The 24,076-nt window shown below is 39.5% G+C and overlaps 1 protein-coding gene across 1 annotated transcript in view; it reads right to left on the bottom strand.

Moving 5' to 3' along the window:
• CREBL2 (cAMP responsive element binding protein like 2) overlaps window positions 9,955–24,076 on the bottom strand; it is a 29,574-nt gene continuing 15,452 nt past the window's right edge. Inside the window, exons 2-4 of the mRNA XM_005680820.3 lie at window positions 17,259–17,456; window positions 15,725–15,869; window positions 9,955–12,999 (exon numbers count right to left, since the gene is read on the bottom strand). Coding sequence (XP_005680877.1) covers window positions 12,995–12,999; window positions 15,725–15,869; window positions 17,259–17,456 — 348 coding nt within the window. The 3' untranslated portion in view covers window positions 9,955–12,994. The remainder of the gene's footprint in view (window positions 13,000–15,724; window positions 15,870–17,258; window positions 17,457–24,076) is intronic.

A 24,076-nucleotide genomic window follows, 5' to 3' on the forward strand; every position in this document is an offset into this window, starting at 1 on the left:
AAAGCTTATTGGTTGGCCTAATTTCTGTCTCTTTCTGTCTCTCATTCTCATTCGGTCTTAAAACCAGCTGATGATGCCTTGAAGCATTTGAAGTTGCTGTGCTGTGGGCCTCACATCCAGGCCCATCTAGGCTGTGTCTAGGATGCTTACCTCCCTTCTGAGTCAAATTCAAGCAATGCGCAGGGAACCTGGCTGGGCAAGCCCAGAAGCTGCCAAAGGGAGTCATGCAGACGCCATTTCTCTGCGCTCTGCCTTTCAGGCAGACACCTTCGGCTGCCTGGCGCGGCCCCCAGCCTCTGGGACAGCAAGGGCAAGGAGCAGTTTTTTCTTTCTCCTGAACATGTAGACATGAGGCCGCTTCTCCAGCCAGTACTTCCTGTCCCTCATCTCTCTCTCAGGACACATGGTCATACCCTCGCCAAGCTCACGCTCTTCTGTGGCCGAGGTAACTTGAGATTTTCTTCTCTGGTTGTCGGGTCTCCATTATTTCAAATCCAGGACGAGCACATTTTTAAAATGTTTTGTTTAAACAATAACAGGTTTACAAACAAGATTGGTGTGCATGTTTACATCCTAGTTAACAAGAATTGCAAATAATAACATCCGTAGTTCAGCAACTTTACCTGCATTGTCTCATGTTATCCTCTTAAAAAAGTCTGTGATGTTCTTATAACCATCTCTGTTTTCTAGACGAGGAGATCGGACGTCAGCGTTATGGGACTTGCTTAAGTCAGAGCGTGGCTGAACTGGTTTTTAGCTGCAGGTCTGTGGCTCTTTCCTTGACATGACAGGTGTCTCTCTAGGGAACGCTTGAGTAGTCAAGCCCATCCAGACCTCTGTGGGCCTAACAGCTGCTGCCTGGGTAGAAATCTGAGGTCTAGGAGAGCATGATGTTCTTAACAGGAGAGCCTAGAAATTTGGTGAGCTGCCCCCCCCCCTTTTCCTTGGCTGTGGCTAGGTTCCTGGGCTTGTGGTGCTGAACATCTGAGATTGGAAACAAACTGGCATATCCTGTCTCGCAGACACAGGGAAGCAAGACACAATTGGGCTTGGTTTTGGGGGGCAAAGAATGAGATAAAATATTCTATCTACAAAACATAGAACTGATGTTTTCAAGTGGAGGTGCTGCCTTCGATCAACCAGGTCAAAAGATACAAAGAATACCTTGTATTTTTTCTTCCTTTTCTTTCTCCTCCACATATGATATTCAAAAATGACAAAGTGAGTCAGAGCTTGATGTCACTTGGCCCTTGACTTTTATGATTCATGGTTGTTAAAAAATAGAAGAGACCCTGCAGTACTTTTATTTATTTTTAAAAGTCAAATTGTAAAAAAATAAAATTTGATTTACGTTAATTTTATTTATGTATATGTTTTTGGTCTCGGTTAAGCTGAAAATGACTAGATGATTACTAAACTCTATTCTGCCTTTAATGTTCTGTGAGTTACCCCAGTGGGTGGAAATTCAGTGACAGGATCTTATGCAAAGTCTTACTGAGATTAGTTTTTTAGAAAAAAATCCCCCCAAATAATAACAAATAGAGTTAATTAAATCACAAAAGCAAGAGCTCTAAAGGCTCAAGACCTATGATAATCCAGCTATATTTTCTCAGCATGTTGTTAATTCACTGTACTTTTTTAGCTTAATATTTAGGATTCCTGTTGTCTCACTTGATCCTGAATTCGGAGGAAACTGGATGTAATATACAGATTAATAAAGATTTTCATAAATCCCAGCAACACAAGGGCTTCCCAGGTGGCACTAGTGGTAAAGAACTCGCCTGCCAGTGCAGACTTGAGAGACGCAGGTTCGATCCCTGGATTGGGAAGTTTCCCCTGGAGGAGGGCATGGCATCCCACTCCAGTATTCTTGCCCGGAGAATCCTATGGACGGAGGAACCTGGAGGGCTACAGTCCATAGAGTTGCATGGAGTGGGACACAAATGAAGCAACTTAGCATGCATGCACTCAGCAATACAAGAACAACATTCACCATAACTCAGATTTACCCGCCAAGCACCAGTCACCGAGAGGCAGGCTATTGTGGGGAGTAAGAAAACGACGCCAGTCTCCTTACCAGGCACATGATGAGTGAATATGGATTCATATGGCCTCAAAACAGGAATTCAAGGAAGCTAATGATGGGGAGCAAGGTTCCGAGGAGAGCAATTCCCTGGAGCCAATTCCAGGTGCCCATAAACTGTCAGAGGAAGGGGCAGGGCTGCAGCCTTTGAGGTAGGATTTGAATTTCTCCTTCTAATCTTCAGTGAAAGTGGTAGTCCCACCAGCCTGCTGCTACGAGTCCATCAGCTTTCCCATGGACCTTCCCTCACAGGTTTCCCCAGGGTGCCTGGAACCAGGGCTGGAGCTCTGGCCAGTGCTCTCAGCAAGGACAATTTTACCCCCTGGGCCTCCACCAAGCACGTGGGGAGCAGAGTCAGTTGCCAGATAAGGTCAGCACTTCTGTCCCTCCTGGTGGGCATAGTGCCTCCATTCACCCTCCAGCCTTGCTGCCACCTGCCAAACTCGCTTTGAAGCAACAGAAGCAAGATCTGTTAGAGCTTCTGGACCAGAGTCAGCTTCCAGGTTATGCTCCTCTAAGAAAACCACATGTGAAAAAAAGCAAAGAATTAGACTTGTAGAGTAGAAGGAATGGGACATTGGGAGACCTAACCCAACCCCCCCCCCATTGTTTAGAAGAGAAAATTAAGTCCCAAAGAGGTCAAATTAGGGGGAAACTACAATGCCTTCTGCCAACCAGTCCAACATTCTTTAAATTCACCATCCTGCTGGCTGTGGCATGATGCGTTCATTGGAGAAAAAAAAAATCTTCACTGTGTTGGGAAGAATATGAAGAGAATAAACAATTCCCCACTGTTCAGTGAACCTGCTGATTCTCTGGAACAGAGATGACCTTTGTGTGCTAAGTTGCTTTTGTCGTGTCCAGCTCTGTGCGATCCTATGGACTGTAGCCTGCTAGGCTCTTCTGTCTGTGGGGTTCTCCAGGCAAGAATACTGGAGTGGGTTGCCATGCCCTCCTCCTGGGGATCTTCCCAACCCAGGGATCGAACCCGCATCTCTTAACGTTTCCAGCATTGGCAGGTGGGTTCTTTAGTACTAGCACCAACCTTAGAGAGCTGTGATTCAGTTCAGCTCAGTTGCTCAGTTGTGTCCGACTCTGCGACCCCATGGACTACAGCACACTAGGCTTCCCTATCCATCACCAACTCCCGGAGCCTACTCAAACTAATGTCCATCGCTTAGGGCCATGGAAAACTTGGTCCCACCGTTTTACAGATTGACCACTTGGTGGCACTGTGGCCAGTGGGCAGAGCCCAGCAGCTCTTCACAGGACCCGTCACTCTGGCGATTTTGGGGAAAGTCCTGATCTCCTAGCAACAAAGCAGTAAGAATTGCTGAGCACCCAGAAGCAGCTGCAGATTAACTAATCAGTCAGTGTGTTCAAAATACAAAGCATCTAAACGCTGCAGGAAATGCCAAACTAATTAATACCCTTTATAGGCGTGAAGTCTTGTCAAAATATTATTTTAAACTCATTTTACAAATGGCGGCATTTTCGAAAACCTCATTGTCTCGCAGCGGCACCACCCACACTCATCAGGGACCTCTCTCTCTTTTTCTTTTATCATTTGCGAATTCATGGATTCCACAGCAGTATAACCTAGACTTTCTCTAAAAGTAAATGTTCTTGTGCTCCTGGTAAGTAGGCAGTTAAATTTATTTTAGGTTAAATTTATTTTCAGCCTGTCTCACTTCCCATAGAACCTCTTTAATTTTTTGAGCCCCTACAATCTGGGCCGTTCTGAACTTTTTGCTCAGCTGGACATTGCTGTTCAAAAGCTGTCTTCTCAGAAGACGCCTCCTTATTATTTTATTTTAATGGAAGTATAGTTGATTTACAATGTTGTATTAGTTTCAGGTGTACAGTAAACTGGATATGTATGTATTCTCTTTAAGATTCTTTTTCATTATAGGATAAGTTATTGTAAGATATTGCATATATCTTACATATATATCGGCCATACAGTAGGTCCTTATTGTTTTATATATAGTACTGTGTATCTGTTAATCCCAAATTCCTAATTTATCCCTCCTCCTCCTTTCCCCTTTGGTAACCATGAATTTGTTTTCTATGTCTGTGAATCTATTTCTGGGGGTTTTTTAACTTAAAAATTTTTTATTAATAATTCCATTTCACTTATTGGATTAAACTCAGTTTATTTTACTTGTTTTATTAATTTTTGTTGTAGTTGCTTTACAATGTTGTTTTTATTTTATATTGGAGTTGATTTACAGTGTTGCATTAGTTTCTGCTGTACAGCAAAGTGATTCACTGATACATATATTTATTGTTTCAGATTCTTTTCCCATATAGGTTGTTACAGAATACTGAGTACAGTTCCCTGTGCTACACAGTAGGACCTTGTTGTTTGTCTATCTTGTATATAGTAGGTTGCATCTGCTAGTCCCAAACTCATTTATCCCGCCCCATCCCACCATTCCCTTTTGGTAACCGTTAAAGTTTGTTGTCTGAGTCTGCTTTTGTTTGTCAACACGTTCATCTGTATCTTTTTTGTAGAGTCTACATATAACTGTTATTATATGATAATTATCTTTTTCTGTCTGGCTTACTAGAAGCAGCTTCGTTAAAAGTATTGCTTTAAATACTAATCAACCCTAATGAGCCATGGAATTAGGATTCACCTATAATTTGAAGAATGTGTGATTTTAGTTCTGCAGGAAAATGACCCCCAGAAATGCTGGGCTCTGGTGACGAGTGCATGTGTAATGTATCTGGCTTCAGGATTGTGATGCCAGTCTGGAAGCTTGAGAACATCATCTGGTTTCAGCGGCAGGCAGTCACTAGAGCAGTTCCAGCTATTTGCCCACAGCAGGTAGACATGAGATGAAGGGGGTTTTGAATGAATACTCTCTGTTCTGTTTCCCTGTGATCTCTCCCAAAGAACAGTCTCTTTAAGGAGACTGTGGTCTGCTAGTAGGACCCTAAGTGTGCCAGACAGACCTTGGCTAGGATAAAGTAAAGAAAAGAAAGAAAGTGAAGTTGCTCAGTCATGTCCAACTCTTTGTGACCCGTGGACTGTAGCCCGCCAAGCTCCTCCAACCATGGGATTCTCCATGGCTAGGATAACTAGGCAGCAAAAAGGTAGATGCGAAGAGTTATAAGGTAGAGAGATTGGAGGGGCACACTGGTGACCCTTGTGTTCTTGAGAAGAACGGATTTATGCGCTGTTCATCCGCTCAGATTCATTTAAACTTCTGGGCTATCTGATTCTCCAGGCAGATGCACTGTACTTGAATGACCCTTTAAAAATTAGTAGAAATTGGGCACAGGACTCCAGTGACACCTCCAGACAGCAACATTTTCCTTAATCACAAGTATGATGGTTGTTTTCAAGGGCTCTTGAATCAGCTTCTGTGTTGAAGCTCAGGTTCTGCTTACCACCTATTAACCAGCAAATTATTCTCAAACCCCAGCATCTCTGTTTTTAAAATGGGGTGAAATAAATGTCTACCTGTATTATGGTTCTCTGGGAAAAACAGAACTGATAGGACATAGATGACAGATAGATGGATAGATGACAATATGTTAAGAAATTGACTCTTGTGAGTAAGGGGGTTGGCAAGCTGGAAGTTTGTATGGTGGGCCAGCAGTCTGGAAAATCAGGTAGCTGCTGTAGTTTTGAGTTTGAAATCTGTAGGGCAGGCTATTAGGCAGAATTAATGCTACAACCTTGAGGCAGAATTTCTTCTTAGGGAAACCATTTTTTGCTCGTAAGGCCGTTAACCAATTAGATAACCATATTATCAAAGATAATCTTCTTTAAGTCAATTGATTGCAGATCAAAGGGCAACTACAAAATACCTTCACTACAACACCTAGATTACTGTTTAATTAAGTAACTGAGTGCTCCAGCCTAATAGAATAATTGTAGTAATAAAATGAGCCCAAATCCCTGTCAATCATTCATTCAGTGCATTACTAAACACATGGGAAGCCTTAAAAAAAGGTTTATTGTTATTTCAATTTAAGTCATTGCTAACCCAATGGATGTTTCCATTTTCAAGTTATTTAGTACCTATTGCTATGTGCTAACTCTTGGAGAAACAGGTTTTTAATACCATTCTCAGATTGTGGCATTATTTTCCTTCTATAACTGTTTTTTTTTTTTTTTTTTTTTTTTTTAGCCTTGCTAGGATTTTGCACACTGAAGGTGGAAAGAATTGGGAGAAGGAACTTGAATGGAAAGCAGGGAGGTGGGAGAGCTACTTCTATTCACTCACCCCAAAGGGGATTTTTTCCGCCATAGAACTATTTCTTAAGAAAGTACTTGTGTGTGTGCTCAGTCGTGTCTGACTTTTTGCAACCCTGTGGACTGTAGCCTTCCAGGTTCCTAAATCCATGGGATTTTTCAGGCAAGAATACTGGAGTGGGTTGCCACTTCCTCCTCCTTCGGGACCCAGGGATAGAACCTGAGTATCCTATGTCTCTTGCATTGCAGGCAGATTCTTTACCGCTGAGCCACCAGGGAAGCTCTATTTCTTAATAAGTCATGGTCTAAATTCAGGTTATGAGAACACTTGAGAATGTAGACTTTCATCATCATTCTTGAGTTGGGATTTCCACATATACAACAGAAAGAACTGACAAAGGGAAATTAGTTTCAACTGTTATTCATTGTAGTAGAACATGAAAAACCCCTGAAACAGGACTTAAGGCGCTCTTGGCCATAGTTAATTGTAGGCAACTGTAGATAAAAACATGTAACCATTGTATATTTTCAGTGGAACTGTAAGTGAATCACACTGTAATTAGAAAAACAAATTTAAATGAAATCAAGTGAAATTTAAGGTGGTGTTTTTTTGTTTTTTAAGCTATTTAGTAACTGGAGTGAAAGGGCAAAAAAACACAGTGAAAAGCCAGAGATTGAAACTTATCAACACCAATATTGTAAGGAACTTTTAGGTTTATTTTGAAGAAAAATTTAAACCAGCAAAATGATTTGTGGCTTTTTTTTTTTTTAAGAAAAGATATTTGAGTATGTATACTATTGGAAGGACAAAGGGGCAAAATACTAAAAGAATATGTTTTGTGGTTTAAAGGAACTCTGAACTAAACAAGACCACATATTAAAACTCAGTGTAATTCCACAGACTAGGTAGAGATCTCTAGTAGCATCTGTTTCTGTTCTGTTTATCTGAGCTGTCACACCTTCTGGAAGGTGAAAGTGAGACTTTGCCCTTTGGCAGCCAGGATTGCCCACAGGCTGGATGGACCACAGGCTGGAGGGACGGCATTCACTACCTGGCCTCAGGGAACTGCTGATGATCTTAGTGTGATTGTCCCAACCTGGCTTTACCCATCCCAGAATAAATTCCACAGACTAAAGTTGACTCTCCTCTCCCTAGTCATCCTCATAGGAGATTGAAGTATATTAACCAGAAGCTAATATATTCATTTACAAGGGAGTATAGTCCTTTCCAATGATCAGAAAGCTTAGATGACTTATTCAGGGCACATTCTTACTAATTTTGGAATTACTGGGAACCTGGAGGTATAACTGTAAGTTGCTTGATGAATAAGGGATCTGAAAAAAAGAGGAGTGTGGTCATTGTTTTTGTTTACTGTTATTTTGAAAGATATTTGAAACTAGCCTATTTTTATAAACTATGAAATCTGCATTTATATGAAAAAAATGAAAAAATTATATTAGTTATTATTGCATATGTTTGTGGCTCCATTGCTAGTTGTGTCCGACTCTTTGCAGCCCCATGGATTGTAACCTGTTAGGCTCCTTTGTCCATGGAATTTTCCAGGCAAGAATACTGGGGTGGGTTGCCATTTCCTACTTCAGGGGATTTTCCTGACCCAGGGATCGAACCTGCATCTCTTAGGTCTCCTTCATTGGCAGGTGGGTTCTTTACCACTAGCGCCACCTGGGAAGCCCCTATTAGTGCATATTACCCCCAAATTTGGCAGATTAAAATAATAGACATTGTTTAATCTCGTAACTTCTTGGGTCAGGAGTCTGGACATAGCTTTGATTCCCAAGGCTGTCGTTGGATTCCCAAGGCTGCAATCAGTGTTGGCCAGGGCTAGGGTCTCATCTGAAGGTCCAGTGGATGTAGAATCTTGCTTCCAAGCTCATGTGACTGATCTTGGAATTCAGTTCATTAAGGGCCTGAGGTTTGAGCGACATCATTATTTACTTTTCATCATAAACCCTATAACTTTTGTGAAATAAGTAAGCATGGTCTTTATTCCACTGAAGTGACAAAATCCAGAATTCACTATGGGCTTTTGGCCTGTTGATTCTGCACACAAGAAGTAGAAATAATCCGAACTATTATCCAAGGCTACCTAGTGGAGACGCAGGTGTCATCACTTCTAGTCTGCTGACTTGATTGGGTTTAGGGCTGTAAAGCGCTTGTCAGACATTATTTTCCTCTCAGGAAAGGGGCACTGAGGCACAGCAGGATTGAACTGGGCTCTGCTGGATCTCAGAATATTTTCGCTGCTCAAATATTTACCCTCCTGCAGAGTCAAAATAGTGCAAAGCCACAGCTTATTACCAAACTGCAGCCTAACCCTCAGCCCAGGAGCAGTGTCACAGTTGGTAAGTTAGTTCTATCACTTTGACCCTAAGGCTTGCTTTAAGAAAGAATTCAGCTGATTTGCCTCCTAGTCATTTCCAGAATTCAGCTGGGTATTTCTCTGCAACCCAGAACAGTTTCTGAGTCACAACCATCATCCATCTGTCTTGTAAGCTGAATCTGATATGGACACCAAGCTGCCTACAGACTTAGAGTCCTTTTAAGCTCCATGTGTCCTCCAGTCATGTAGTTTGGGGGCCTCAAATGTGCCTGCTCTGATCAGGGCCATTCCAGCCTACACCAGCCCTTTTTCAGTGGTGTGGTAAAAACCCACTCTCTGGCAGGGGAGGGAAATCCCTGATTTCTGTGGTGTCGATATTCCCAGAGTTACGGATTAAAAGCTGCCCATCTGATGTCACTCAGCATGCAGTGAGGTTGGATGCACACTACTGGCTTTCCTCTGGGGCCAGCAACACACCAGCCGCAGCACACAGTTGTTTTACACGTTTTATAAAAGGTACCCTCCTTTTATAAGGAGAAATTAAGAAAGGCTCCTCTCTGGGCAGACCTACACCACCTGTATGCCCTGGTGAGCAATGGCAGGTACCCTTTCCTGCACACGTGGCTTATTGAAGGGAAGGTGATTTTAGGCCCATCACTTCTTCAACTGTGTGCCCTTGTGCAGTCCACATTCAGTAGCAGTCCTGGCTTCAATCCATGTTACTCTGTGATTAAGTCAAGTGGATGGAATAAGGGAAAAATGAACCAGGTTACCTAGCAGCCTGAAAACCTGCTTTATGCAGGTGGTTACTGCCAGGTAATTACTGCCAGGTTACTGCCATTAATTGTTTTATAGTCTCATCAGTTTAGTCGCTCAGTCGTGTCCAACTCTTTGCAACCCCATGGACTACAGCACACCATGAAGGCTATTATTGCTAAAAAGAACTTCCAGCTACACCATTCCAGGGATAGACATAATGATATAACTAAAAAGGCTTCAGAAACATAATACATACAACACTACATATTTAGATTCTAGTCCATTAAATATGTTTATCTTTAACGAATGACATTTTAACAACAGTCAAACCCAGTCACACTTAATGTAGTTCTTTACTAAAGAAGCAGTTCCTCATAACTCTATTTAGCTTATCAATTACTCTGGAAAGTCATCCCCTTTTTTATAGATGAGGAAACAGTCTGACAGATTAAATAATTCAAGGTGACTCAGAAAATGGATTCAAGACCAGTTCTGCCTAAATCTCTTTTTACTATGCTTATACAGACACACCCCAGTACTATGAAACAGACAACCTGAGATAGCTGTGGTGAAGATATTTTATTTTTCATAAAAATATAATTGTACAATGCTCTTCAGAAAAAGGATGCCTTCAATGCCCCCAAATACCATGTGGTTTAGAAGTAAATTTCCTCTCTTTTAAAACTAAAAGTGTAATTAATAATATGCAACTGATTTTCTGATATATCACATTTATGTTTTTCATTTTTATTAGCCTTTAACTAAAGTGAGACCAGTTTAAATCTATACTTTTTATAATGAGTCAAATCAAGCCTATTACAATTCAAAGATGATAAAATGCTAAATGGTGATGCTGATAAATACTGTCAATTAGCTGGTAAAGAGTGATATGAATTTGCTGCAGCAAGATAAGATTCTGATTCATATATATTAGAAAGATTTTAGATAAAATAGAAAAAAATTTAAGAACGTCAACTATATCCTAAAATTTGACCTAGTCAAACTTATTCCATGTTATACTCAGTTGCTCTAATACACAGCAGGTCTGTGCTAAATTAATGACAGAATATGACAGGCCTAAATACATAAATATATTTCCCTCCTTACCTTCCTTTGGGAAAAAGGAAAAGTGCTCTGTCTACTCAGAGGGGCCTGAGCTCACTGACTCCCCCCTCTTTTGTTCTCTTTCCATCTGTCTGTTGTCCTTACAGGTAAGTAAGAGATGCCAGGATTTCAGCTTGCTGCCCCCTAACTGGAATGGGGCAAGAAATGCTCCAGCTGTCTTCATCAGTGATGTTTATTAACATGCTTCAGGTGGCCCAGGCGTGCAGCCTGCACAGTACCCAAAGCAATCAGAGCAATCTTATTTAAGACCAACGAACTTTCTCTTGGTTTGATCTACTGCAAGATACCAAATAGACCGGTTTCAGAATAAACTCAAAGAAATTATAATTTACTTTCACCCAAAATTACACATCCTCTCAGTTCAGTGAGGACAAAGTCAGTGCTCTTTCTTGTGAAGGGCAGCAGGGGAACAGCTTAAAGGAGCCAGTAATTTAAAATCACAACCAGAGAAGAAACACTTGGAGCACAATGGAGACATCCCATAGAAGAGCCACATTCATTTGGAATGTTTGCTTTGAAAACAACTCTTCTGGGGAATTCAAAAGGTACTGAACAAAGCAACAGAGAGTTAAGTCTTGGGTTGTTTTGCAAAATAAAAATATACATTTGAGTAGACCAAATGGCAAAAACATAACCCATTACAATCTGAACACTGTATTTAAAACACTTATATTCTGAATATTAACTATCTATATTTATGATCCAAAAAAGACATTAAATACTCTTAAACCCCTAGTCCTCCAGAACAGAGAGACCCAACAGACTGGGCTAGTGGTTTATCAGCTGTCACAAAGGACTGGACTTGGGATCTGAGTCTGTGACCTACGCACAAGAGAGCTTTAGAACTCAGGGAGGCACTTAATTCCAACGCATGGCCTCAGAGAAGGGACGGAAGTACCTTGTCACCTGAAACTATGTGGTCCGTCTCATGTTCCACCTCACAGACAAGCTAGACTAGAATGCCTCCTCCTAAACTATTTTGTGACAAAACACATTTCATTTGGAAACCAAATGTTTGCTTCATCAAACCAAAGAACAATTACAATTTAGCAGCAACGGAGACCACAACCTCCTTATTTAACTATGCGAAAGAAAAGAGAGAGTATTAAAGTGTCTCAGTGGGGACGTCAAAAGATTCCCAGGTCTGAGTGTATCATATGAGTGTGATTCCTCAACCATCATTCCATTTGGTAGCCAGGAAGAAAGCAAAGGCAGCTGTGATGGGAATCGGAGAAAATGCCTCTGCCCTCGCCCCTCCCACCAGGCCCCGGCTGGCAGTGCTGGGTAAGACTCTGGCTCCAGCGCTTCACTCCGGAGCGGAGGCAGGGCCAGGGCCGAACCGGATGCACACCCGCAGTGTATTTCTCTCTGGCTCAGAATACATTCATAAGGAAACTCAAGTCAGGGAAGAAACTGTGTTCTGGTTATAGCTAAAGCCATTTGACCCACCAGCAATGTGTCCCTCATTTGGTTCTGGATCTCCTGAGGCAGAAATGCCCATCTCAGCAGCTAATTTCATCCCACTGTCTTTAGAAAAATTCTCCAAATTAGTTGACTACGCAACGAAATGTATGTGAACATTCACTCCTGCCCTCCCTCATATACATATAGAAACACATACAATAGAAACACATACATACATACATACATACATACTCTGGGTTGTCAAGATGATAGATGCTGCTGAAATGCCTAACAGGTTATTTCTTGTTTCAAAATTAAAAGTTTGACTGATTATTCTCCAAGTATGGATCAGGCCCTAATAAACTTGTATAAATACAGTTTGAAAAGACAGCAATTAAAGTTTTAAATAGAAGCTATCTTAAGGACTTTCTCAATGGATTTTGTTAATGTGTACATTATTTAAAACAGGCATATCATTATGGATTACAAAAATAGAAATGTATATATTTGTTACTATATATTCACAGCTTATGCTGGAATGGCTCACAGGAGAAGTCATGGTTCATGCAGAAAATAAACATGACTCAAGTAAATATAAAGAAATCAGATTAGGTCCATAAAAGGCTGAGGACTTAGTAGTCAATCATCAGCCCATTTGGTTTCTCTTTGTAGGGCAATCAAAAACATGAAAGGAAATGACACCCACACACACATACAAATACAATTACATGAAGTACATGGAAAGAATATAAATTAACCAGTAAAGCAATGTGGAGTTGAGGTGCAAAAATACAATCTTCACTCACTCTTTCTTTTCTTGTGCTTTCAAGCATTGCAACGTGGCAATACCAACCAGAACGAGTCTGAATGTCTGTAAATTTTCTAAGTGTTGAAAATCAAAGCAAAATTCTTTGAGATCTATGATCACACATTTTGGTAGAAACTGCAGATTTACAGAGATGACTGGGGCAGTAGGTAGAAAATGGAGCCAAGAAGCACAATCTTGCCTATTCATCCTCCATAGGGTCAGAATATTGGCTTCAGTCACTGACTCATCATTTTATATGATCTTCACCCTGAAAAGTAAAGTTAGTAATATAAGAATGTTTTTAAAGATAAAGAGGTTTGGTTAACCTGTTTTAAAATGAATTTTTTAATACTTAGTATCTACAGGATGACTATTTTTAAGTATAGACTGAAAGAAAACTGAACTGAGTGGCTTTTTTCCCATTAATTCAATTTAGATTAAGGCAAATATTACTTCATATAATAAAAGTGATCAAAAAGCCAATCCTTCAACTTCATAAAAAATTCTAAAAATAATTTTATTTATTTATTTTTGGCTATGCTGGGTCTATGTTACTGTGCGTGCTTTTCTCTAGTTGTGGTGAGCAGGGGCTATTCTTTGTTGCAGTGCACAAGAGTCTCATTATGGTAGCTTCTCTTGGGGAGCATGGGCTCTGCGGAGATCGGGCTTTAGCTACTGTGGCTCCTGGGCTCCAGGGCACAGGCTCAACAGTTACAGCCCAGAGGCTAAGTTACTCCACAGTATGTGGGATCTTCTCAGATCAGGGATTGAACTCACGTCTCAGATTCTTTACCAGTGAGCCACCAGAGAGGCTCTCATAACAATTGTTTTAAAGGATAAAAAATTTATAACATTTCCTTATAAAAAGCAATCACAACGATGAAGAAATCAACACATGACACCTTCATTCTAAAACATAGCCTCATCAACAAATGGTGCTGAGACAACTGTATCTTCACATGCGAAAGAATTAAGCTGGACTTCTATCTTATACCACATATAAATATTAACTCAATAGATCAATGATATGTAAGACCTAAAAGCATAAAGCTCTTAGAAGAAAACGTTGGGGCAAATTTTCACAACCTTGGATTTGGCAGTGAATTGTTAGAATGGGTACCCAAAGCATAAACAACAAAATTAAAAACAGATAAAATGGGCTTCCTCAAAATTAAAGTCTTTTGTGCACCAAAGGACACTATCAAGAAAGTGAAAAGACAACCTATAGTATAGGAGAAATATCTGTAATCATATATCTGATAAAGGTCTAGAATCCAGAATATAAAAAGAATTCCTACAACTCAATAACAAAATGAAAAACAACTCAACTAAAACATGGGCAAGGGACATTTTAAACAGACGCTTTTTTCAAAGATATACAAATGGCCAGCAAGCACATGAAAAGTTGCTCAGCATCGTTAAGGAAAAATGGAAATCAAAACCACAATCAGATGCCACTTCACCAGGAAGGCTACATTTTTCAAAAATGGAAAATAAAAAGTGTTGACAAGATGCAGAGAAATGGGAAACTTCATACACTGTGGTGGTAATGTAAAACATTTCAGCTGCTGTGGGAAATAATTTGTAGTTCTTCTAAAAAATACAGAATTACCATATGACCCGGCAGTTCTGCTTCTGGTATACACCCAAAACAATTGAAAACAGGCACTCAAATGTATACTTATACACGCATGTTTGTAGTATCACTGTTTGCAACAGCCAGAGGTAGAAACAAATATCTATCAATGGATAAATGGATAAATAAACTGTGGTATACATGTGTAAGAGAATATTATGCAGTCATAAAATGGAATGAGATACTGATACATGCTACAAAGTGGATGAACCTTGAAGACATTATGCTAGGTCATTCAAGAAGCCAGACACAAAAAAGTCACACACTGTATGAGTCCATTTATACAGAATATCCTAGAACAGGTAAATCCACAGAGACAGAAGGCAGATTCATAGTTACCAGGGCCTGGAGGGAGGGTGATAGCGAGTAACCACTAATGAGTTCAGAGTTTTCTTTTGGGGCGATACAATGTTTTTTAAATAGACAGAGGTGGTTGCTGTACAACACTGTGAAAATCCCAAATGCCTCTCACCTGTTACTTTAGAATGATTAATTTTATGTTATGTGAATTTCTCCCTAACTAACTAAAAAAAAATCCTTATGGTGATAGGCTACTGAAAAGATAGAGCCTGAGCTAGGTGAGGACAGATTCTACCACTATAGCTGTGTGACCCTGGGCACCTTACCAAGCTCCTGTACTATTTCTTTATCTATAAAATAATAAGTACAGTTATACTTAACACAGTGATTGGAGGAAATAAGATAAATATAAGTGAATGTACTTTGTAAATCAAAATCAAAATAAAAGGTATTGTTACTATTAACAATAACTAGGGGATTCCCTGGTGGTCCAGTGGTTCAAACTTGGCATTTTCACTGCTGTGGGCCTGGGTTCAATCTCTGATTGGGGAACTATGATCCCACAAGCTGTGCAGTGAGGCCAATAATAATAATGACAACTAGACTTCCTTGGTGGCTCAGACGGTAAAGCATCTGTCTACAATGTGAGAGACCTGGGTTCGATCCCTGGGTTGCGAAGACTCCTTGGAGAAGGAAATGACAACCCACTTCAGTATTTCTTGCCTTGAAAATCCCATGGATGGAGGAACTTGGTGCAGGCAAGGGGGTCGCAAAGAGTTGGGCATGACTGAGTGACTTCACTTTCACTTTTCACTAGAATGGTACACTCTCATTTATCGACTTTTTTAAATTGCCATGAATTTATCAGCTGCTCTTTATAGACCCCATGTATAACACATTTCAATATTTAGAATATAATGCCATTTCACTTGGTTACCAGTGTATTACAAATGACATCGCCATTTTATTTGAAAACACACAGCAAGGGAAGTGGTCAACAGAAAGCCTACTTTGAGTCACTCCTCTGAAGATAAACTCTTCCATGTACCGTACTCACAGGAGTTGCTGTTAGCGTCTGTCTTCCCAGCTTTCATGTGCCTGCTTGAGTTCTGCTGAGATTTGCTCTGCTCTTCTCCAGTGAGTAGGGCCTTTATTTCAGAAGGGATTTTACCTTGGTCCATTGCCATGCACCACTGCTTGTACTGAAATATGTAAAATATAATTGAGTAAAATTCTAAAAATCCTAGACAGAACAACTCCCATAACTAGAGGTCAAACTGGCTGCTGGGAACCCCACCTGCTACTGCATTCCTATTCGTGACCTAGGACACGGATGAGGCCTGCTATCTTCAGAAAGGAGGGTGAAAAACGACCACTGAATCTCTCTGTGATGTGCTGGAGTACTGCTCAGATGTAAAAGGCCCCTCTGGCTAAAATACCACCTCCCTGTGGAGTGCCACCGGAGAAGGCGATAGCACCCCACTCCAGTACTCTTGCCTGGAGAATCCCAGCAATGGGGGAGCCTGGTAGGCTGCAGTCCATGGGGTCGCTAAGAGTCAGACACGACTGAGCAACTTCACTTTCACTTTTCACTTTCATGCATCGGAGAAGGAAATGGCAACCCACTCCAGTGTTCTTGCCTGGAGAATCCCAGGGACGGGGGAGCCTGGTGGGCTGCTGTCTATGGGGTCACACAGAGTCGGACACGACTGAAGCGACTTAGCAGCAGCAGCAGCAGTAGAGTGCCACGCATCAAAATTCATCTCTTTGTGCTGACTGTCACATTATTATTTCCACTCCTAAAGTAAGTAAATTTGTAATTTCCTTTCTCTAGTTCATAAATATTCACTAAACATCTATTTTCTACCAAAGTGTATACTATAGACTTTGGGGGTATAAAAGATCAATCAATCCAAAGATTATGTCCTCCAGTGGCTTACACTGCAGGAGGTAAAAAATAATTTATAAGTTAAATTCAGCAAATTAAAAAAAAGTCTCCTGAATAGTGTGCATCTGGACTCTCTCCATGCCCCAACTTGACCTTCTAAAAAGCTGGGGCAGCCTGTCCCCATGTTAACGATCATGTTAGTATTCTCTCTCTTTTCCAACCTATCACCTCCTCCCCTGAGCTTACAGTACTATCGAGGTTTCCATTCTCTTGAAATCTGAATTAATGAATAAAAGCAGGCCTAACAGTATCGTACAATGCATACTGTTACATATTGTTATACTGCTTTTTCCACTTAGCAATATACTGTGTCTTTCCATATCAGTACACACATATGTGCACTGTGATTTTCATGGGCTGCAAAGTAGTCCAATATATGAATGCAGGATAATTTATTTAACCAATCCTGACTGTTGAGCATTTGGGTTATTCTCCTTTTTGTTTCGTATCATAAATAATCCCTTAGTGAAATAGTCACTTTCCACTCGTACCAGGTATATATAAAAACTGAGTATTTCCCTATGTTCTAGCTAATAAATATTCTCTCTCATGCTCGTCAACTGGATAGCTGAAAACTTGTATCTTCAGGTTTTAATACAATTTAGGTTGATTGTTTCATACATTTACTGACAGGCTTTCTTACCATTTCCAGTTCCTCTCTAAGAGCACAAATGGCTCTTTCCCGGCTGGATACCAATTCTTCCAAATACTGATACCGCAGTTTTTTCCTGGCCCGGCATTCTCTTGCACTCTGCCGGCTCCTCTCGAGTTTTGCCTTCAAGTCAATTTTGGCTGGCTTTCGACCACGTTTGCCGGGCTTCTTCACTTTACCTCCAACCACCTTCAGCAAGAGAAAGAAGTAGTCATTTTTTTCCTTAGTTCTGAGTCTAGGAAAGTGACTGTGGCTGCATATTAGCAAGGAAAACATTTACAAATAAATAAATAGACCCCACAGAACTAAGAAAGCACAATCCCATCAAATGCCTTGTGATTCTTTGCTTCATATTTTTTTCTGATACTTTTTCACACCAAGAATAGTGAAGAAACAGTGTACGTGCTCATTATTTCTTCTAAACTTTTTTTCATAATAAACTTTACATAGCTTTATAGTAAACTTTGGGCTTCTCTGGTGGCACAGACAGTAAAGAATCTGCCAGCAATGTGGGAGATATGGGTTCGATCTCTGGGTTGGGAAGATCCCCTGGAGGAGGTCATGGCAACCCACTTCAGTATTCTTGCCTGCCGAATTCCCCTGGACAGGGGAGCCTGGCAGGCTGTAGTCCATGGGGCTGCAAAGAGTCGGACACGACTAAGCAACTGAGCACACATTCATAGTACACTTTATGAACCATAAGCAGCTGGATAACAAAAAACTGCCATTAAATATTTTGTTCACAACTTATTTTTATTAAGAAAGTAAACAAAAATCAGTATTGAAAATTGTAAGTTCAGTATGATCTCAATCTTACAAAACAATACACAGAAGAAAGGATCTTAACCAAAGGTCAGTGAGGACTTCTCCGATTGTGACTAGAAAAAGCTTCTTTCTCATCTGTATTTTTAATTAATTATTTTCAGTATTTATAGTTAGAAAAATATAAAATTTCTATTTAAAATTGGGTGTCTATATGAATAAGTATGTATCCTAAGCAATTTGGCTCTCAATTCCCTCTTCAAATTTGTTGAGCCCAAAGGAACACACAGGAAGACCCTGACATTTTCAGGATAATTCTCTCCTGCCATTAGCAGCCTATAATTATAACCCTGGGACTATCTCAGGAGATTCTGCCTGCTCCCACTGGTGTCATCGACATCCTCTCAATACCCCTGCTATTTGGTTACCTGCACAGGCATGGTTTTTTGGTGACTGGCAAAGTAATCTAATCTTCTTCATTGTTTAGCTTTGGAGCTTCCCCAAGTTATTACACAAGATATAACTATGAGATAAAGGTAATGAATTTGAAAATACATGAACCTGAACTTATACATCAAATGAATTTCCTTTAAAGGAGTCACTTTGAAAGGTGTCCATTTATTCCAATGAATAAGCTTTCTTGAAAGCTGCTTTTGGAGCCAGTTTCTTATAGGCCACAACACAAGGCACCATATTACTTTCAAGTAATACATTATTCTTTAAATTCCCAAGCAATCTGATTGTTCACTTTGTTTATCCAATGAGGTTCCAAATGATGTCTAGTTCTTTCTGAAGATTACCCTCAGAGAATAAAAATGTCACAACTTCAGTATACTGAAAGGAATATTACTGAGGCATTAAAAGTTAAAGAGTTAAGCCGCTCAGTCATGTCTAACTCTTTGCGACCCCGTGAACTGTAGCCCAGCAGGCTCCTCCATCCATGGGATTCTCCAGGCAAGAATACTGGGGTGGGTTGCCATTTCCTTCTCCAGGGGATCTTCCCAATCCAGGGATCGAACCCAGGTCTCCCGCATTGCAGGCAGATGCTTTAAAGGCAATTTTAAAAGAGAAGATGAAAAACTCAAACACTGGCAAACCATTGAACTACATGTAAAAGTCTTAACTAGGTAACAAAACTTAAAGGATCAATCTTCATTTGGATATTAAAACTCTGATTTGTTTTTATGCTTGAAATCACCATTAATACTATACACCAACAATGCCCAGTACCTTGCAAAGATCAGATCATTGCTTGGTATCATGGTTAGGTCAGGAAAACCAAACTTCATATGTGAATCAGCTACATTTACCAAATCCTGTCATAATATGACAGCTAACCATTGCATCCGCATTTTATAGAGTGGCTCTGAAATGAGACTGAATACTCTGAGGCTCTTGGGAAAAAAAAAATCTTTCCTTCCTACCACCATCTTAAAAGCTAACTGCTTCAGTACTACTCCCAAATTAGTTTGAACTTTTCAAAAACTGCTCTTTTAATGCTTTCCTATTCTGCATCATCACGCTTTTAAAATTTCAGTATAATAATATACATGCCTGGGACGTTTCCTTCAGGGTCAAGTATACAATTAGCAATTGCAGGGTAACTAGTTGATCCAAGTATTACTATGGGCTAAATTTTAAATTATGCTTATCAGCTGTACAATTTTAATAAAGTATTTTGAAATCACCCTTCATTAAAACAAAGTATATCTGCTATTGATAGTTTTTAAATAGCAATATGCTGCTAAGTCGCTTCAGTTGTGTCTGACTCTGTGTGACCCCACAGATGGCAGCCCACCAGGCTCCCCCATCCCTGGGATTTTCCAGGCAAGAGTACTGGAGTGGGTTGCCATTTCCTTCTCCAATGCATGAAAGTGAAAAGTGAAAGTGAAGTCGCTCAGTCGTGTCCAACTCTTAGCGACCCCATGGACTAGCCTAACGGGCTCCTCCATCCATGGGATTTTCCAGACAAGAGTACTGGAGTGGGTCACCGTTGCCTTCTCCCAAAAAGCAATATATTTACAGCCTAAACCCATGTCCTTAGTTAAATAAATGGTAATCACATCTATTCTTTATGTAGTAAAATGAGTCATTGATCACACACCATTACAAACCAGTACCTTCATATATTGCTGTTTTTAGTTAATTAATTCAGGAATGGAATTCAGGAATGGCACCTTTGAGAAGTCAGAAGGACATAGTGTACTGCACAAACTTCACTGATTTTTTTTTACACAAACTTAGTATAGTCATAAAAATCAAACAAAAGGTATAACCCTTTGTTTAGTTTTCACAGAAGTAAAACATTTAAACTGCAACTATTTCCTTTTTTTTAAATTAGAAAGGCACAGTAAATAAACCCAGGGTTCCTGCACTTTACATCATCTGTAAAATTACATTTAAGACCACATAACCACCACTTCTCTAGCTTAATTTTTCCTCAGTAATAAACTGAAATTTTGGCTCTTGGTGCCAGCTAAAATCTGATTAGTGTACCAGTTTTCAAGAGAGTCAAGCACATCACAGGATTATTGTAAATCTTAAGTAAAATAATGTATGAAAGCACTTTGTTTTAAAAAGGAGGGGATTACTATCATACAAACGCAGGTTAGTATAATAGTTGCCTTAACAACTGAACTTTAGGTTATTTCATAAGCCGTAAACCTTGGGGGATGGATAAGGGAAGTTAATTAGAAATAAGGAACCAGGAACTAAAACTGAAATCAACCCCACGAATTCCTTAAATATGTCTGAAACAAAAGTTATTCTTATCAATGTTTCTTAAAATTTTCATAAACTCAAAGGCAACCACATACTCTCGTTCTGTGAGGAAGCGCATTAATGTGGCTAAATAAAAGTACTAATTTTTGTGCACAACACCAACTCCAAAGAAAACTATTAAAATAACTCCCCAATTTAACTTTTTTTTCTGTTCTAATTTTACTTCTACTAACATAGGGCCACATAAAAGTTTAAACAGCTGTTTTAATTAAAACAGTGTACTTTATCCACCATCCACTTTACCTCCTTTTCCTCCCCAAGGCACATTTGTTAGCTCAGGACAGAAGGTCCTAGGGGAAACACTCACAGGGCCTGTGTCCCTAACACCCAGCATTAAGAAAAGCAACCTGCTAGCCAATGCTTTTTCTTGCTCTGCACAGCAAACTTACTTCACAAAGGCAGGATATTAGGGATGTTAGATTTCAGTTGCGTGTTGCATGCGCTCAGTCATGTCTGACTCTTTGCAACCTCACACACTGTAGCCCGCCAGGCTCCTCTGTCCATGGAATTTTCCAGGCAACAGTACTGGAGTGGGTTGCCATGCCCTTCCCCAGGGGATCTTCCCGGCTCAGAGACTGAACCCACATCTCTTGTGTCGCCTGCACTGCCAGGCAGGTTCTTTACCACGTAGGGTTTCACAATGAGCTCACAATAAATGTTTAATAAATATGACAGATAAAACACAAAAGACAGACTTCCCTGGCGGTCCAGTGGTTAAGACTTCACACTTGCAATGCAGGGCGTGAGGGTCTGATCCCTGGTCAGGGAACTAACATCCCACATGCCATGCAGCCAAAAAAATATATTAAAAAATAAATAAAAATTTTAAAAAACCACAGAAGACATTCCTAAGTAACCAATGAGTCATAGAAGAGATCACAAGGGAAATCAGAAAAATACTTTGAGATGAATGAACAGGAAAATACAACATATCAAAACTTATAAGATACAGCTAAAGCAGTGCTCAGAAGTAGCTACAAACACCTAAATTAAGAAAGATTTTAAAGTCAATAACCTAACTTTTTACCCTAAGAAACTAGCAAAAAGAAGAGCAAATTAAACTGAAAACAAGCTGATGGAAAGAAATAATAAATATCAGAGTAGATATAAATAAAATAGAGAATGAAAAAACAATAGAAAAAACAATCAATAAAACCAAAAGTTGGTGCTTCACAAAGACTAACGAAATTGACAAACCTTTAGCTAGACTGATTGAAGCAAGAGAAAACGTTCAAAACCCTAAACTCAAAACCGAAAGAAAAGATATCACTATTACCTTTACCAAAGTAAAAATGATTACAAGAGAAGACTATGAAAAATTGTATGCCAAAAAACCAGATAACCTAGTTGAAATGGACAAATTTCTAGAAAGATACAATGTAGCAAGAGTGACTCAAGAAAGAATAAAAAATCTTAAAAGACTTATGACAAATAGAGAGACTGAAAGAGTAATCAAAAAATTTCCCATAAGGAAAAGTCCAGGTCCAGGTGACTTCATTGGTAAATTACCAAGCATTTAAAGAATTAACACTAATTCTTTACAAACCCTTCCAAAAAAACAAGAGGAAAGAACATACCAAGTTCATCCAATGAGCCAAAATTAGCATGATACAAAAAACCAAGATATAAGAAAACTACAGACCAACATGTCTTAAGAATATAGATGGAAAAATCTTCAATAAAATACTAGCAAACCAAATCTAACAGCATATAAAGAGGATTATATCCCATAATTGGGTGATTTATTCCAGGAATAAAGGTTGGTTTAACAACTAAAAATGAATTAGTGTAATATACCATATCAATAGGAGAAAAGACAAAAAATACATGTTCATCTCAACAGACTCAGTAAAAGCACTTGACAAATACAACACCCTTGTATTATTTAAAAAAACAAACCTTCAAAAAACTAGGAATAGAAGGGAACTTCAACCTAGTCAAGGGCATCTATGAAACAAACACCCACAGCCAACATCATGTAAAGGTGAAAGACTGAATTCTTTCTCCAAAGATCGGAAACAAAACAAGGATTCTGTCCTCTCCAGTCACTTCTATTCAACATTGTGTTGGAGGTTCTAGCCACAGCAATCAAGAAAAAGAAAGAAGGCATTCAGATTATAAAGGAAAATAAAATTATTTCTATTTGAGGATGATATGATCTTATATACAGAAAATTCTAAGGAATCTGCAAAAAAACTATTAGAACTCATGAGTTGAACAAGGTTGCAAGATACAAGATCAATATAAAATATCAGTTGTGTTTCTATACACAATGAACAAGCTGCAAATGAAATTATGGAAATATCCCATTTAGAATAGTATCAAAAATAATAAAATATTTAGGAAAAATTTAATAAAAGAACTGCAAGACTTATATACTGAAAACCACAAAAATCATTGTAAGAAATTAAATAAGATATAATAAAAAGACATTCCATGTTAATGGATTGCTAGACTTAATACGTTAAAATGAGTACTCCCCAAACTGAGCTACAGATTCAACACAATTTCTATCAAAATTCCAGCTGACTTTTGCATAAATTGACAAGATAATCCTAAACTTCATACGGAAACACAATGGACCCAAAATAGCCAAAGCAATCTTTTAAAAGAACAAAGGCAGAGGACTCCCACTTTCTGATTTCGAAACTTATTAGAAAACAATAGGAATCAAGATAGCGTGGTACTGGCATAAGGACAGACATACAGATCAATGGGAAAGAACTGTAGATCACATATAAGAGACATACCCGGAATACAACACTCACACTCAACAATAAAAAGATAAATAATCCAATTAGTGAAGTGAAGTGAAAGTCACTCAGTCGTGTCCAACTCTTTGCGACCCCATGGACTAAAATTCTCCAGGCCAGAATACTGGAGTGGGTAGCCTTTCCCTTCTCCAGGAGATCTTCCCAACCCAGGGATCGAACCCAGGTCTCCGGCATTGCGGGCAGATTCTTTACCAGCTGAGCTACAAGGGAGGCCCAATTAGAATGTGGGCAAAATATTTGAACAGACAGTTCTCCAAAGATATATGCCAATAAACATATGAAAAAATGCTTAATGTCATTAGGGAAATGTGAATCAAAATCATGAGATACCTCTTTAAACCCACTAGGATGGCTGCTGCCACTGCGCAATCAAAAAGATAGCCAAGAACAAGTATTGGTATAGATGTGGAGAAATGGAACCTTCCTACATGGTTAATGGGGATGTAAAATGGTGGCCACTTTGGAAAACAGTTTGCCAGTTCCTCCAAAATA

The sequence above is a fragment of the Capra hircus genome, chromosome 5, assembly GCF_001704415.2.
Source record: "Capra hircus breed San Clemente chromosome 5, ASM170441v1, whole genome shotgun sequence".
In the NCBI taxonomy this organism is placed as follows: domain Eukaryota; kingdom Metazoa; phylum Chordata; class Mammalia; order Artiodactyla; family Bovidae; genus Capra; species Capra hircus.